Source organism: Sturnus vulgaris, chromosome 3 (genome assembly GCF_052056855.1).
Source record: "Sturnus vulgaris isolate bStuVul1 chromosome 3, bStuVul1.hap1, whole genome shotgun sequence".
NCBI lineage: Eukaryota > Metazoa > Chordata > Aves > Passeriformes > Sturnidae > Sturnus > Sturnus vulgaris.
Genome location: NC_142245.1, coordinates 90,925,796 through 90,938,819, shown reverse-complemented (window position 1 = coordinate 90,938,819; position 13,024 = coordinate 90,925,796). Strand labels below are relative to the sequence as shown.

The window sequence follows — 13,024 nt, the reverse complement described above, 5'->3', positions numbered from 1 at the left end:
TTCTGACAAGACTTTCCATAGCTTCAATTCACAGTAATTTTTGTATGGAAAGATTAAACAAAGGAAACACTGTGCCAAATTTCCCCTAATCTTCTAAAACTATATTTACTTGAGTGCCTGAGACTTGAGTATCAGCTTCTCAATTTCATGTTTAAAGCTCTTTGTGGGCAGGAATAATGCAGTGCTATTGATCAAGACGGTCACACAGAAGTGACAGCCCAATTGCCACTTGAACACTGCTACAAGTTGTAGTACTGCTACAAGCCCTGCTGCAAGTTGTTTGTTTTTCTCTTGTGTATTTTCTACAAGGCTTCAATTTAAATAACTTTAATTAATCCAAATATCTAAACTGTCTAAGACAGCCAAAACAAAAATGACCCCTTCTATTTGAGACATGGTGAGTTGAATGCAGATATCAGTTTCACTGTAGAAAAAAAATCATATCAAAGAAATAAACTAAATATAGACTCATAATTGACTCTATAAGGTGAAATGAAAAGCATTCTGGATAATTCCCAGTTGGATCAGAGGAAGGAAAGTCAAACATCCTTTTGGTAAACCTCTTTCTATTTGCAGTTAAGTAACTAACATAAATATGTTGCAAAGCATAGAACAGAACAGCAATGTGCAAAAGAAATCAGCTGAAATAATAAATATTTATGTCTGCTACATTGTAACTGAGTGTCTTCTTCATTCATGCTCTACTCTCTATGTTTGGTTTCAAAGTACAGCAATTAGCTAGGGGAAGTTTCTGTTTGGTCTTCAGAGTCACTGGAAATTCCAGCAGATATTTACCTAAGTCACAAAATGCTAAGAAGAAAATTGTATGGCAAGACTATCTTTAAAGATTAATAATCAGCACATGTGAAACAATGATTACCGGAAGTATAAACATCAACTTTCCTGGCACTAACAGGTCAGATGCCAGCCCAATATACAAAATATATTTGTTCAAACGTCCAAGCATTCCCTTCAAGCCTTTCCTCCTTCAGAAAAGCCTTTCTTAGCTGAATGAAATTAGCACACACATTCAGGAATGCTCTAAATACTACTACTGACATCAGGTGGATCCAAAAGAATGCAAATGAGTCCTTCTTTAAATATCACATGTCAAAGGAAGTGAATGTTGAGCACTTCAGGTATACTTTTATTCCATTGTACCATTTAACTTTCAAGATCTAATGTAGTTATTTTCAGCAGGTTGAACTAACCAATTACAGGTAAACACACACACATCATATTGCTTCAATTCTTTAATTTAAGCCAATTCAACAACTCTACTTTTAACTGATACTTGAGAATAAATAAATTTCTGATAAAGAACACTAAATAAAATTTCTGATAAAGTTGTGTGGATATGTCCATTCAACTTTTCAAAAATCTACATTTGACCAAGTCCAGTGATTTTTTGGAATGTCTTTTTTTCAGTCCAAGAAATAGTATGTCTAGTAATATACTTGAAATGTACCAGCATATCATTTGCTCAAAGGAACAAAAACAATTATTCAGAAATGCTTTTGAATGATAATCAGTTGTAGTAAACTGATGTTTTCCCACTTACAAACACAATATCATATTGCATTGCTATAATGTTAAAATGCCAAAAAAAACAATTTCTATAGAAAAACTCACTGCAATATTAATACCAAGAAAATATAGTTTCTGATAGCGAGAAAAAAGGTAGCGATGTTTGTAAGCACATGCATATCACAGTCTCTGCAATTTCATAATTACACAAGCATTTATATGTATTTTTAGGGAATATTGCCATGAATATTATTTGGGGAATATTACCATCCATTACACATTGGATGTGCAATGAATCCATACCACCAAACTGATCCACTCTTACTTTCAAACCAGATCCCTAGACTCCCTCTAAGCCAAGCTGAAAACATGACAGCTAAAGGCTCAAGCTACATATCATCATTCCCTCAGGGAGAAAAAACACAGGTGGAACAAGACGTGTCTTACTCTAGACAGAATAAGTTTATGCCAAAGTACCTCAGCTGGCAATTAAAGCTCACTTTCTAGTACCGATAACCAAGATGAAAAAAATTGATTTTAAAAGTCTCAGCGTGAAAATTTCCAAAAATACCCCCAAATATTTTAATGCATAGAAGAAATCAGACTCTTCAATGGAACCTGTGGTTTTGTGTATAAATAGGTTTAACTCATTGGAATCAGTCACAGAATACCAATAAGCCATCTCTACCACTAATTTTGTGCTTAGAAGTCAGTTATTGCACTCTTTGACAAAGGTGCACCTTCAAGTGTTCATTGCAGGACAATTCTTTCAGAATCATACTGTTTTAACACTCACTTTCAGTTTATAAAATATTAACAAATTATTAAAGGAGATTTTAACAAATGATATGCACCTGTTTATTAGAACACAGCTCATCAAGTCAGTAGAAAGATTTTAAATTGTTACAACACATTTACTGGAGATATTTCTATCTCTATGTTCCCAAAGCAGGAGCAATAGGGGAGGAATGCTGGCGTCTAACTTGTATCAGCATATGAATTAGTAAAAAAGTGGCAGGACAGACATAAAAAGGTCACTACAGTACACAAGGAGAAAACAGAGTACTCTGAGTACCATTTGCAACTATTCATAGCATATGCCATTCATGTCTACAATGGGTTTACAACTAGAGCTCCTTTCATATTTCCTTATAACTTCTAAGAATTTCCCTTTGTTAACACTGCATTTTAAAAACAGTCTTAAAGAAATTTTAACAAGGCATGCCACCTCTTCTCTACATGATTTTCCAAAATTATCAAATTTAAAATGGCATTAGCTGAAAAAAAAACCCCAACATTCCCAAGTGTCTGTAGACAAAACAAGGACAAAAAAGATATTGTAATTCTAGCAAATTAATATATTAATGTAGTTGCGTTGTATAAGGAAATAAATTTAAAAACTAGAATTCATGATGAACATGCAGAAAGTGTGAATTAGTTGGGAGAGAACTGTTAGCTGTACAACTTAGAAAAGCAGATGTTATTTTCCAAGCTGCATTAGGTTAGTGGGTCCAAGTTTATTACAGCATTTATTATGGCCCCAATCCAGGCTGAATTCAATGGGAACCTTTCCATTGACTTCAATACACTTTGGATCAGGAACTACGCTGTCATGTCTTGTATCATCTTTGCCAACTGGGAATAATGAAGCAACTTAGATTAGCCAGCCTGAAGTTCTAGAAGTCTTTTAATTACCTGTTTCATTACAGCATTATTCTCATATTTATCTTTTTAACAGCAATTAACTCTTCTGTAATTATAGTATGGAATTAATTTAGTTAAAATAACTTGTCAGTCAGAATGAAGAGTATCTAGGTTGAAAATAAAGTTTGCTGAAAATACATACAGCTACCTAGAAGTAATATTTGACAGAAAAGCCTGCATTCAGTCTAAAAAGCGTGTTTGAGCTTACAGCACTATGTAATTAACAAATGATTGCGGTCAAAGCTGTCATCTCCCCCTTTTCTCAAGTGAGAACAAAACCAACAACATCTGTTACGTAGATCAAGCATTCAGAATGTCATCAGCAAGAGTCTGCCCTGTCTACTTCAACAATTTAGATATTAGAAGTAGGAATAAAGAAACAATACCAGAAAGTGCATTCAACTAACCAAACCTGTTTGTAAAGAAATTATGCATGGCATATGCCTACAAAAATGATCAGCTGCTTATCTACAAAACAATCATCCCACCCAAATAAAAACTTATTTTTTTATTTACAGGTAAAATTCAGAGTTTTCAAAAAGAAATAGGTGTTTGCTTAAGACGCACAAGACATCATTTGCAGAGAAAATGCTAGTCTTTACATTCCTAATGACTGTAATGCTGACACCTTTGAAAAGCAGGCCATCAGAGCTCAGCTCCTACTATCAAGGCATCTCAGACTAGTAGAAAAGCATGAATATCAGATCAGAAACTAAAAATTTTGATAGACTCACACCAACCACTTTGTTAAGTCTCCTGATCACTTTTACCCTTAAAAAACGGACAGGAAACAATTTATCATTTATAGACTACTTACAAAGAGAGTGCTAATTTATAGCAGGGCCTATTTTAAGGTGATAAAATCTAAAATATCATTTAGTGCTCTGTGGAATATTTCCACAAGTAATAAATTCACACAACACACCATCTTTTGAACACTGGAAATACAACAGGATCTTTATGCTTTAATCTGTGAAGAGATTAAAAATAGAAATACAATAATCAGACTAGGTGGATAAAAAATAAAGTTACACTTTCAGAAAGGAATTTTTTCACAATGTCTATTGCACAGATATACAATAGAGGTTTTAGGTTTGCTTTTATCCTAAGTACTTTATAACTCAGTGTGTGAATGCAAATACAAGATACAAATGTTGAGTAAATGGCATCTTACCTAAAATTGGTACAAACCGATATAACATCAACATCAGGAGCATCAAACAAAATATTACATGACACAGAGAGGAAAATAATAGCAACAAAAAACCCCAAACTTTGTCTGCATACTACTATATTACTGTCAGGATCACTCTTTCCTTTTTTCCTGTTTCTATCAATCTCAGCATAGCTATTAGATGCAGTAGAATTACATTAACTTTATATTTGCTTTCCAAACATACAGGATATCTGGCTATACCAGTTTGTTTTCAGGATTACTGCATTATGAAGAAAATACAGCTTCTGCTTGTCTATCTACATGTTTCAAAAAGAATTGTGCTACCATTGCCTAGCATAAAATACACATTTTTTCCAGAGAATGCATTGATCTATATCTGGCATTCCTGATGCATTTATGAAAGATTAAAAGACAAACCAGGAGTGTAGGTATAACAATGGGAGTCAGGTCAGAAGCTGAAAGCCATGTTATGCTGCTATCCCTGGGACAAATGAGGCCACATCTGAGGTCTTGCAATGTGACCTAAATATTGAGACAAAACTCTACCATTTTAAGTGTTTGCAGATGTATTTCTGAAAAATATGATTTCTGGAGAGTAAACATGAGCAGTTGCAAATGCTCAGACATATTACTTGTGGCAGGAGAGCATATGCTAGGCCTAGAAGAGTGCTATAAATGTCCTGCCAGCTTTACCCACAAGCACTCACTTCAGAGTTCCCATCTGCATAATTGCAAACACAAGGAGCTTCCCCTGAAACCCAATTCTGAAAAACCCTAGCTATGTTAAAAAGGACAGTCAGGCTGAAATTAGGCTCAAATAAATCTTGATTTATTCTATAGACATTTGGTCCCTCAAAAAAATGTATTTATCAAAACAGGCTGTCATCAGCAAGATAGATGACTAGCCATTGAACTATTTAAGTGACAACATGGCATGTTTTTGTCATTAGGAAATGATCTTGATTACCACCTTTACCAAATCTTAAATTATTCTGTCCATACTGTCACATGCTATTCAACAGAGTGGGCAGAACTGGGAAAGTCTGGTTAACTGAAGTTCCCAATAATATTACTGAGAGAAATCAAGCATATATTTTGAAATTATTTACTTATTTTTACAGCCTACTTTTTCTGTTGGTAATGTTGAGGATTACTAAGAGTTATAACATACCAGGAAGTATTCTGTCCAAAAAATAACCACACATCCCAAAGGCTGGAGGCAATGAGAGTCCACCTGTGCCCTCCATTCCAGACAGTTGCTCCTAAGATGTCATCTCAAGAAGCATTCATTTCATAACCATATTATTCTTATTTGCTAAAGCAAGAGGGATCATAAGATGACTATTTTTTAAATCATCAACTTAACAAATTAAGCCATGTCTAACACTAATGTGGCTGAATGAAAGAAATAAAGGCTGTCTGCATGTATGTTGTGTGGGTGGGGTATCCACACAACAAGCTGAGCTGTCTCAGGGCCACAGCTGCATGTGTCTGGTTAGTGAAACAAAGTCATCCAGCTTCAACTGTGTCATCCAAGGCTCGCCTTGTGCTTAGGCAGCCGATTTGGCTGCCCCAGGGATGGCACAGCACAGTTCAATCCCTCTCTTCCACACCAGTACCCTACCCTAACTATAAGAGTATCCCATCAGAGAAATTTACACTGAATTCCACAGCAGTGGAGCTGAGAGGAGGTGCTTACACATTATATTTCAAACACACTTTGGGGGAACAACAGAAATAACACAAGCAGTAATTTGCACAAGACATCACTCACAGTGCCCAAAATCCAGCTCATTTTCCAAGAAGTGAAAGCCAATTACCCTCTTCTTGAACAGAGGAACCCATATATCTCACAGCTGAGGATAGCTTTCATTTTCTACAACCCCAACACACTTTCACCACAACATTTCTGCACTTAACTGCTCTGCTCTTTGCTCCTCCAGGCCCTAAATAGATGGGAACACTGGGTTTGCTCATGCAGGATGGTGCTGCATCAGCAGCAGAGGCAGATGAGCAGGGATGATTCAGTGTCTTACATTCCCTAATGGTGACCTTGAGGCAATTTCATGGTCAGCATGTAGACTTTCTACCCTTCAGAACCTCCACTGATTATAAATGAAGCATACAATGCAATTCAGCTTGCTCAATTAGGATTGTTTAAATTTTTTGTAGTTTATATTTTGGAAGTCTCCCTCTATAGTATTTTGCGGTGATTTTAAAAGACTTCTTAGTACTTTTAATGCCTTAAATCAACCATTTTATTTCTCTTTAAAGCAAAATTATGGGACTTCAGTGATGATTTTACATTATTGTTTAAAATGTTATATTGTGAAGCATTTATATTAACTTTAAACCAAAAATTTTTTCATTAGTAGATATAATTCATACTTAACAAATGCCATCACACTAGAAGGAGAGCTGTTAAGGTATTAAATATTTAGTTTTCTCTAGGTCAGAAATACCCTTTCCCTTCCATTTCTTAGAATAATTTTTTTAAAAAATTAAAATGACCAACTAACATTTCTTTTGTAAAAATGAAAAGAGACAAAACAAGGCTAGGGACAATAATAGAACTCATTTTTATCTCAAAACATTTGTTATGGTGTACCAATTTACAATATACCAATATCCCTTCAGTTGTATTTTATGATATTTAATTAACATTCACTTTCAGTTTTTTTTACATATGAAGACACCAGAGACTGCAAAAGGTTAAAACACCTCAAGTTATTTGGGATAGAGAAAAAATAAAGTCAATGGAGGAATTATGTGTGTTTTCCACTTAAGTCCGATAAGTGGGAAGAAAGTCTCTTGGGCATGATTTCTTAGTGTTATGCAGTCTACTCAAACTGTTTTAGGTTTTGGTGAATAGATAAAAAAATAAATTAAAAACTTTCCGAATTTTTCAGCTGGAAGTGTTATTTCCAACTCCTCATATCAAAACTTTCTATCAGAGTTCAGTATCATGTAACTGAGACTGCCTCCCATTACATTCAATACCACAACATTTCTGACTGTATAAAGCTGTATCTCTTTATCCTACAATTCAAAATGTAATTCAGAAAGTAATTCATCTGTAAGGCAGTGCTCCTCCAGCTGAGCTCTGTTTACTGCTCTTGGCCTGCAGAAGAGCTGCTGATGGTTGGAAGACAGCTGGCTGTCTCTCAGCACTCAAAGCTGCTACCTTGGCTCCTCTGCTTCAAGCAGTCTGCTGGCCTGGAAGAGCCAAACCAGGAAACAAGGAGGACAAGCCCAGCTAACAGATATTAAGAGGAAGTAAAATGAGCTGCCCAAATACTGGTAGAGGAACAATGTCTTTGGAAACAAGCAAAGCAAAAATGAAGCAGCATGGTCCACAGCTAAGCAAGAACTGAGATGCAATAATACGGTGCAAGATGCAAGGAAGTAAAAGGTCAGTAAAACTGGGCAAAGGAAAGGCAGTGGTACATAGTGAAAAAGAGACTTTAAAAGTGTGATTACCAAGTATCTGAAAGAAGATACACCATGTAGCAGAAATGAGTCAGACCCATCCAGAATCTTCCCTCATGTAATTATTAATATCTAACTATACTACAACATCAACAAGAAGTCAGTAAGGAGAGAATTTTATATCTCATATATATATATATATATACACCAAATATATATATCAGTATATACAACAGCAATGTGGTGAAGAATGTTTTCTTTTAAGGCATCTTTAACTACTTTAAGGACTTGTTTATTTCTTTTAATTAAATCAAATTTAAAGATGAATACCAGAAAATAAACAAGCCGTTTAAAAAAATGGACATATCAACCAATGCAAATCAAATAAATTAAACACCAAGTTTAATAGCTATTAACTTAAGAAAAAAAAAAAAAAAAGAAGACAAAACCCAACAAAACTAACAAATTAGTACATAAGGATTTGTCAGCAATTTAATCACTTACAGGCTCTCCTCGATGTCCTTCTAGGCCTGGAGATCCAGGCTGCCCAACTTCTCCCTTTAAAATAAAAAAAGTCTTAAGAAAACAACCTTATTTGCCTAATAAAAATAAATAAATAGTAAATAATATTTTTAATCTAAGCAAAATTTCAAACCAATACACATCGAGATTTCACCAAACAAATACCTCTTAACAATTTAAGACACAGCAAGAAGTGTCATCAATCCAATATTCCCTCATGTTGTGCCTGACACCTATCAGTTTGCACAGAGATGAGAGAAAATTTTCTTTTCACTCAGAATGGCAATTTCTCATAGAAAAAAAAAACAAACAACAGACTGTTACTGTCTAATTGTTAGTATAAGTAATAGCATGAAAAATATTTCAAACTACTTCAGCAAATGATCAAATATTTATCAAAGTATGTATGATACTAAAGTATTCTGAAAATTTGAATAATTCTAGAAATAAAAGCACACTAAAAAGGCAAAAATATAGATATATATACACACACACGTATCAAATAATCTGACACTAATTAAATTAAAATTATAAAAGCTGAACTTGAAGCAACAATGAGTTGCATCTGGGTTTCAAGCCATGTTTTTTCCACATTCTTTCCCAAAATTAATATTGTAAAAAACCAGGAAAGCTCCAAGAGAAATTTCCTTCAAAGACAGCCTGTTTGTTACTGTTCTGAATTTGATTACAGACCCAGAATGAAGCAATGTTTTATAGCAAGCAGATGTTGAAGTCGGGGTAACAAAATGTTTGAATGAAAAATATGGCTTCTATTAACTATTATATTGTAAAATTAATAAAACCTAATGAGCACATCATATTTTTGGTACTACAATAATAAGGAAAATAGTTCAGAAAATGTCTTTCAGTTTAAATGTACACACATTCACACATTATACAGAATTCTCTGTAAACATAAGATATTCTCTGTAAACATAAGAAAGTGCTCTCCAAAAGCATGCTTTAGCAATACAATGCTTCACTCTAAATTGCCACCAGTGACAGTTAAAATTTTATGTTAATGTTAACTGTGTCTATTACCTGCTCATGTTATCAAATATCAGAGAAGAAAAAAAGTCTAATATCTATTTTTTCCTACGTTCTGAAGTACGAGAGAAGGAATTTCTCCTCCAACTTAGCAATATCTGTGTATGTGTGTGTGTGTACATTACACACATATAGATATATGTAAAATAAGAGAGGATTTATTTGAAATAAGTTCCTGGAGGTGACCAAGCTCATCACATGTAACAGAAGTCTAGTCTGGACAACTGATGGAGGATTGATTCAGCTGACCAGACACCAGGAGCTGAATTCCACTGCCCACACACTGACATCTGAGATACTCAGTGGTATCTTGTCTACTGCCACTCCAGAAAGGCACTGGCTTTCCATAGGACTTATGTCATATTTTTCAGCTCCCCAAGGACGTTTTGGACCCTAATGCATTTCAAATGCATCAGGGGCTTTTTATGTGCACAACTGAACTGATACCTACAAGTCTGCCTTCTCTGAGCTGCACTACTCTCCAGACTCCACTGGCATTACCCTGGATCCACCTTCAAACTGGAAGGTTTTAGGTCTCTGTGTCATATGTCCCTGCTGCAGCAGCTGTCACAGATATGCCAGCTACATCCCCAGCTGCACTAGACAAGTATGGTCACAAAATAGAAGATCCAGATCTCCAACTACAGAAATACGAATTTAGACAAATGCACTCAGAAGTACATTGCATCTTTGGATACTGAAGTAATATTAATCTTGAGCAGCCCTAGATAATTTCATTATTATCAAAAGAAACCTTTATAGGAACAAAGCTGCTGTTGAAAAACTGCTTTAGATCAATTCAACTGAGCATTTACATCATATATTATTAAAATCTTTTCCCTGTGAACTTTAAAACTGATACTACTGAAGTTTTCACAAATTAGAACAGTGCAAACAACAACCTGGCAAGCAGAATGTCCAGTGAGCTCACAGGCTGCAACATATTATAGAAATACTAGATCCTGTTTCTTTTTTTACAGTAGACACATACTTAGTTGACTTGAAAAACTGTTCTACATTAAATATGAACAGCACTGCACAGTGAGAAGAAAAACATATACAAAAACATTAATCCAATACTGAAGATATACTTTCCCCTCATTTTCCTGTAGCTCCCTTCAAAAGAAATTATGCTCTCCAGCGTATGCTTGTATATAAATCTCTTTAGCAGAATCATAGGATTAGAGAAACACAAAAGGGTAAGGGAGATAAAATAGAAACAATCTCTAATGATCACTAATACACTCTTAATAAAAGCTTTGCCTCTGCTCACAGAACCATTGAAAACAATGAAGTCTGCTCATTGCTGCAGCAAACTTCCACACTTCCCAGTAATAACATTATTTTAATATTCCACAGAAAAAAACTCTGTATGTTTACACCACAAGCAATGCTATTGAAGACTTTTATCAAGATATTTATATACATTTCTACATACCTTGAAGCCAGGACTGCCTGGTAATCCATCTTTCCCATTTCTGCCAGGGTCTCCCTGTGGCAACATTTAACAGTAATCAGTAGGTAAATTAACAAGCAAAAGCTAGCAATAAATTGTCTTCAGAAAACTTACAGATCGCCCAGGCATTCCTGGAAACCCTGTATCACCCTTCTCTCCTTTTGAACCCTGAGAAAAACAGCAAGCAGAAAGTAAGTAGTGGTCAATGTTTATGCTGAAAATTCAACATATTTAACCAATAATTCATGTATGTCATTTCTTATTTTGAAAAAGTACAGAAGATCTGTTTTTTCCTTAATTCAGGCAGTTGTCAATTAATAACTACAACCCCATTAAATAAAGAAAAATATGCTTCAAACTACAGAAATGCTAACACAGACCCGCTTTCAAACTGCTTAAAACTAGGCTATGAGTCTAAACACATGAAGAAAATATAAGGCCAGGTGAAAATATAGCTGTTAACAATGGATGGCCAAACTATACTTTCTGCTTTATCTAAAATACAGATTAAAACATCTATCTTCCCATCTTTTATCAGCCTCACTCCTTTCCTCTCCTCCCTCCCCAAACTCCTCTCCCTCTCTCTTGTTTGGTTATATGTGTATCTCTATTCAAAAACACAGACTTCTTTGCAATATAGTTATTACATATGCCCCATATATGGTGTATTACCCCACAGACATATTTACAAAAAACACGTGCATTTTGTGCTAGGTGAAAATGAATTACACCAATCCACTGACAGAATGAAAAGGTTCTCAAAACATCCAAATAATCCGAGTGTGAGTTTGACATTACTAAATGTAAATATATCCAGTAAAATCAGTGAATGCTTTTCTGAGCTGTAAATAAAGAATTGCATTTCCTGTGAATATGCCTGTTATAAAAATATGAATTATGTTGTCTGGGGTCCCCATGCCCAGGCTCCCAGTGGAAATGTGGAGCTCCCCAGTCGGACACAGCCGGTTCCAACCGCGAGTGGGGAATGTGTTTAACAAGGGACAGAAACGGGACACCAACAAAACAAGGAAAGAGGAGAAAAGTGACAGCTCTGCAGACTGCAAGAAGAGGGTGCTGGAGCAGAGATGCCCCTGCAGCATTTGGAGGGAGCCATGGTGGAGCAGTGGCAGCCAAGGTGCAGCCCATGGAGAATCCATGCAAGGCCAGGTTTCCCCCATGAGAAGGACCTGCCCTGGAGCAGGGGAGGAGTGTGGGGAGGAAGAGCAGGGTTAAGACCACCCTACCTTGCTCCCCATTCCTTATCCCATGAAAGAGGGAAGTTGGGCCTGGGAAAAGGCAGGGTGGAGGAGAAGGGGGTTTATTTGTTTGGTGTTTTTTTCTTTTTTTCTCAATATCCAAAATTATTTTAGTTGTCAGTAAATTAAATTAATTTTCCCCAAGCAGCCACTGTTTTGCCTGGGACAGTAACTGGCAGGTGATCTCTCTTATCTGGACCATCAAGCTTTTCCATCTTATTTTCTCTCTCATACTGATGAGAAGGGAGATTGTGAGAGGTGCTTGGGGGTTTGCACCAGGCAGCCAGTCTAGGTGATCTCATCACAGATACCAATAACATTTTGCTTTAATTTATGCTTATAAAGTCACTTGCCTTTTTTCCATATATTCCTGGCACTCCTTGATCTCCTTTAGGACCTCTTTCTCCCTAGATAAAATGTATGTGAGCAAGTTAATTTTTAAACAGAAGTAGTCACATAAAGATATATAAAGTATACACGTATAGCAGACACAAAGAAGGCAAAGAGCTCCATGTGATAGAAAAAAATATGCCCAAGACTTAAATCCTGAATTTGCCCAGCTTTCCTAGAGGAGAAGGCCAGAATGTCCAACACGATGGTGAGACAATCCACAGCTCATAGGCTTAAGGCATCTACTTTCTACAGAAGGCACTTTGTGATTCTCACATATAGGCAGGAACCTAAGTGAAAATTCAGCTCTTTGAGAAGGGCTGGACTTTTCTAAAGACGTTATTTGATGAGTTAAAAACACAAATTTGGAGAAACTAAGAGGTAAATTCAGTTGAGTACTAACATAGAAGAGCAAAAAGTATGGGGAAAATTGTTTCGGGGAACACACACATGAACTAAGCTCACTGTAATAGATCAGAACTGTTCTTCAAAATTCTGTCACTCAAGTAGAATGAC

General features: G+C 35.7%; 1 protein-coding gene across 1 annotated transcript in view; it reads right to left on the bottom strand.

Annotated features, from left to right (window-relative positions):
• The window catches only part of COL21A1 (collagen type XXI alpha 1 chain), a 67,650-nt gene that overhangs the window by 25,787 nt on the left and 28,839 nt on the right, over positions 1-13,024 (bottom strand). The window contains exons 14-17 of the mRNA XM_088162260.1: positions 12,472-12,525; positions 10,977-11,030; positions 10,845-10,898; positions 8,342-8,395 (exon numbers count right to left, since the gene is read on the bottom strand). Of these exons, the coding sequence (XP_088018386.1) occupies positions 8,342-8,395; positions 10,845-10,898; positions 10,977-11,030; positions 12,472-12,525 (216 nt within the window). The remainder of the gene's footprint in view (positions 1-8,341; positions 8,396-10,844; positions 10,899-10,976; positions 11,031-12,471; positions 12,526-13,024) is intronic.